Here is a 5,000-nt window from a genome sequence, read left to right as displayed (position 1 = left end):
GGAGAGGCCAGAAATACCCAACCTAACTCTGCGTCGGGTGGAGGCGGCCCCGATCGACAGTGTTGCCAGATCGCCTCGCCCACGCATCGCATGGTCGCTCCTCCCCGCCATGCGTAATGAAGCGAGGGCTTCCCCGGGGGCCCTCCCTCCGCCTTGGCAATACTGAAGCGGCCGTGGAGAGATAATTGGCACTTCCAGTTTCGTTATTCTATCTTGCTATGTCGGCTTTTGTACTCCTTTTCTCGTACGGGAGAGGAAAGGAAGTGCATAATACAGTGCGTCTTGTCTTCACTGGGTGGCGCGAGGGAGAACTGTTTCATAAGTCACGCTGCTCGGAATTTGCATGACTTACGCATCCGTCTGGGGACACATTCTTTATCCGGACGCAGAAGGAACGACGCGAATTCATCTTTCAAAAGGAAATGTCTCCGGGAATGTGTCTTTTCTTATTTTTTCTTCTTTTTTGGGGGGGTGTAAAGGATGTCTCCCCAAAGGCTTGTACTTTAACGTTGATTCTCATGAGCACTATAACAAATTCATGAGAAACTGCAGTGCGGATAAGAGAGAACAAAAAAAAAAAACAAGAATAAAAAGAAAACAAAATCATATCTTAAATCTACCTGCTTTTTAAGAAATAAAGCATATTATTAAAAATTTTCTTGGACTTTCGCCGATTGTCAAATGCAGGTCCGACTCCAAACAGAGGACCTCATTTGACTGGGCATTCAAAGTTAACGCGGGCATTTTCAAGCACTATTGTCCTCTTATCGACTCGTGAACAACAATGATATGTCAAGGTATTGTTATTTCATCAACTTTCTCGAGTTGTGGCGAAAAGACTCTTATAAAAAACACCGTATTCGATATTACGCGACTTTGAAGCGACATTTTTTCTCGCGCTCTCGACTCGCTTTGTTTGCTCTCCGGCTCGCCATTCTTCGCCTTACGGGGACGTGTGTGCGTGTGTGTGTGCATTTATGTATATGTATGTATGTATATACATGCATATATATATTTGTGGTGTGTATGTATATATATATATATATATATATATATATATATATATATATATATATATATATATATATATATATATATATACACGAGTATATATGTGTATGTAAATATGTGTGTGTATATATATATAGATATAGATAGATAGATAGATAGATATAGATATAGATATATGAATAAATGAATATATGCATATATATATATATATATATATATATATATATATATATATATATATATATATATATATATATATATATATATATATATATATATATATGTATGTTTGCGTGTGTGTGTACATATATGTGTGCATGTATATAGACACGTATGCAGTATATATATATATATATATATATATATATATATATATATATATATATATATATATATATATATATATATATATATAAGATACGTCTGCACACGGATTATTTCGCAAATTAATTCAAGAAAAGAAAGTCTTTAGACAAACAGAGCCAACAGTCTTAGGGGAGGGGGGGTGGCACTGGTGACGGGGGTGGGGGGGTGGGGTGGGGGGAGGGATTCTGGCAATGCTGGCAGTACTTCCTCGACGGCTAATGATCGAGGGGTGGGGGTGGGGGGTGGGGGGGGGGGCGAAGACTTTGGCTGAGTGGGCGCCGAAGGAGGGGTTGAGGTTGGGCTGATTGTGTTGTCTCTCGCAGACGCGCATATGTGTGGGTGTGCATAATTTACATATATATAGATAAATGTGGATATACACACACACACACACACACACACACACACACACACACACATATATATATATATATATATATATATATATATATATATATATATATATATATATATATATATATATATATATATATGTATATATATATATATATATATATATATATATATATATTTATATATGTGTGTGTGTGTGTATTTGTGTGTATGTGTGTGAGTGTGTATGTGTTTTGTGTATATACATATATATATATATATATATATATATATATATATATATATATATATATATATATATATATATATATATATACATATACATATATAAACATTCATAATTTTTGAGATTTAGACAGAAATCCAGCCAACTACAGCCGTGTTTGCGCACATTACCCTAAATACACGCATTTGTTTATTCCCAAAGCAAGCTCGGCGCATTCGGCCAATTTCCCCCCTCCCCTCCCCCCCTCCCCCCCGCCTTTGCACATGTGTTTCGCAAAGGTCAAAGAAAGCCTTAAAGTGTAGTCTCAGGAGAGCCAAATGCACGCCCCCCCCGGTCCGTGTCCTTGGAGGCTGAGCTGTTGGAGAAAACTATTTCTATACGCGAGGTCGATGCTGTGTAGCTCCTGGCGGGTTCTTCCTGTTGTCTTTCGCTCTCTATCTTCCTTTTCTCTCTTTTTTTTCTCTCTGCTCTCTCTCTTTCCTTCTTTTTCTTTCTCTTTCTCTTTTTTTTCTTTCTGTCTCTGTCTCTTTCTCTTTCTCTCTTTATCTTTATCTTTATCTTTATCTTTATCTTTCTCTCTCTTTCTCTCTCTTCTTTCTTTCTTTCTTGTTTTACCTTTGTTCCTTTTCACATTCTGCACAGACTTTATCGTTCTTAATCTTCTCCTTGTCTTCCGCTTCTGTCTTCATTTTTTTCCCTCTCCTCGCTTTCCTCCTCCCTTTTTTTCTCTCCTTTCTATCTTCATTGCCTTTACTCCTGTTCCTTTCCACATTCTGTGCGGATCTTATCGTTCTTAGGGCTCTTCCTGTTGAACGTTCCTCCTGAATCCTGCTGAACCTCCTATTGAAGCCTTCTCTTGAATCCTCCTAAACCCTCCTCCTCAATCCTCCGGTTGAACCCTCCTCCTGAACCTCCTCCTACTGAAGCTTTCTCCTGAATTCTCCTCCTGAAGCCTCCTGCTGAATCTTCCCGCTGAACCTCCTTCTGAATCCTCCTCTTGAACCCTCCTCCTAAACCTCCTCCTATTGAAGCCTTCTCTTGAATCCTACTGAATCCTCCTATTGAACCTCCTATTGAATCCTCCTGCTGAACCTCTTATTGAAGCTTTCTCTTGAATCCTTCTGAAGCCTCCTGCTGAACCCACCTCCTGAACCCTCCTCCTCAATCCTCCTCCTGAACCTCCTCCTACTGAAGCTTTCTCCTGCATTCTCCTGCTGAAGCATCCTGCTGAATCTTCTCGCTGAACCTCCTTCTGAACCCTCCTTCTGAACCCTCCTCCTGAACCTCCTCCTACTGAAGCTTTCTCCTGAATCCTACTGAATCCTCCTATTGAACCTCCTATTGAATCCTCCTGCTGAATCCTCCTCCTATTGAAGCCTTCTCCTGAACCCTGCTCCTGAACCTCCTTCTGAACCCTCATCCTCAATCCTCCGGTTGAACCCTCCTCCTGAACCTCCTCCTACTGAAGCTTTCTCCTGAATCCTACTGAATCCTCCTATTGAACCTCCTATTGAAGCCTTCTCTTGAATCCTCCTCCTGAACCTCTTATTGAAGCTTTCTGAATCCTACTGAATCCTCCTCCTCAATCCTCCTCCTCAATCCTCCTATTGAACCTCCTATTGAAGCCTTCCCTTGAATCCTCCTGCTGAATCTTGCCGCTGAACCGCCATAGCCCTATAAGATCTTACTTCGCTGAATCTTCCTGCCGAATCCTTCTTCCGAATCCTCCTGCCGAATCTTTTTTTCCGAATCTTTCAGCTGAATCTTCCTGCCGAATCTTTTTTTTTCCGAATCTTTTTTTCCGAATCTTCCAACCGTATCTTTCTTGCCGAATCTTCCAACCGTATCTTTCTTGCCGAATCTTCCAACCGAATCTTTCTTCTGAATCCTCCTGCCGAATCTTTCTTGCCGAATCCCCCTGCCGGATTTTCACCGAATCCTCCAACCGAATCTTTCTTGCCGAATCTTCCTGCCGAATCTTCCTAGCCTCTTCCCTGCTTCCTGTGAAAATTTACTGCTCTGTTTCTGGCCATGTGGATCTGGCTGGTCGTTCTCCATGGCCTGTGGGTTTTCCCTAATTCATGCATTTTTCTTTCCATTTTCTTTTATTCTCTCTCGTTTTCCACGCTTTATTTTATTTTTGTTTTCGCATTTTCTTTTTTTTTTCTTTTTTTTCTGTGTTTTTGTTATTATTTTCTGTCTCTTCTTCATCTTTTCGTTTTCTATGGATTGGCGTATTTTCTGTTCTTAGTTTTTTTTTTTTCTCATGTTTTCTAATTTTCTTTAATATTTGTTCATTTTGATTAGATTTCTTTCTATGTCTTCCTCTCGTCTTCCACATTTTCCCCTCTTTTCTCCTCCATCTCTCTTCTTTCTTTTTTTTTCTTTTTTTCTATTTCTTACACCCCATTTTCCTCTCTTTTCTCTTTCATCTCTGTCTTCATCCTTTCTTTCTATTACTTTTTTCTTCTATTTCTTCTCTCTTCATCCTTTCTTCCTTTCTTTTTCTTTTTTTCTTCTCTCTTCATCCTTTCTTCCCATCTTTTTCCTTTTTCTATTTCTTCTCTCTTCATCCTTTCTTCCTTTCTTTTTCCTTTTTCTGTTTCTTCTCTCTTCATCCTTTCTTTCTTTTTCCTTTTTCTATTTCTTCTCTCTTCATCCTTTCTTCCTTTCTTTTTCCTTTTTCTATTTCTTCTCTCTTCATCCTTCCTTCCCTTCTTTTTCCTTTTTCTATTTCTTCTCTCTTCATCCTTTCTTCCCTTCTTTTTCCTTTTTCTGTTTCTTCTCTCTTCATCCTTTCTTCCTTTCTTTTTATCTTTCCATCTATTTCTTACACCCACTAAAGCAAGTCTGTCTTTCTCACCTCAACATCTCATTTCTCACTTCCTCCAGTTGCAACACTAACAGCGAACCTTCAACAGCATCTTACATTTCACTCACTTCAACAGACATGACTGAGTAAGATTCCTCCTCCGTGCTGTCTCATATTTATCAATTTTTTCCCCCTTCCTTTCTTTCTTTCTTTCTTTCTTTCCTTGTTAAG

The 5,000-nt window shown here is 39.3% G+C and overlaps 2 protein-coding genes across 3 annotated transcripts in view; both read right to left on the bottom strand.

Moving 5' to 3' along the window:
• Positions 1-5,000, bottom strand: part of LOC113811022 (potassium voltage-gated channel protein Shaw-like) — a 451,299-nt gene that overhangs the window by 428,212 nt on the left and 18,087 nt on the right. The gene's annotated exons all lie outside the window — the stretch shown is intronic.
• LOC138861718 (keratin, type I cytoskeletal 9-like) lies at positions 2,798-3,377 on the bottom strand. The gene is made up of 2 exons (XM_070121537.1): positions 3,050-3,377; positions 2,798-2,979 (listed from the first exon to the last, which is right to left on the bottom strand). Exons 1-2 carry the CDS (start codon positions 3,375-3,377, stop codon positions 2,798-2,800), a joined length of 510 nt encoding a protein of 169 aa, XP_069977638.1.

This window comes from Penaeus vannamei, chromosome 5 (assembly GCF_042767895.1).
Source record: "Penaeus vannamei isolate JL-2024 chromosome 5, ASM4276789v1, whole genome shotgun sequence".
NCBI lineage: Eukaryota > Metazoa > Arthropoda > Malacostraca > Decapoda > Penaeidae > Penaeus > Penaeus vannamei.
The sequence above is the reverse complement of the archived record's forward strand: the minus strand, read 5'-3'. Positions and strand labels throughout refer to the sequence as shown.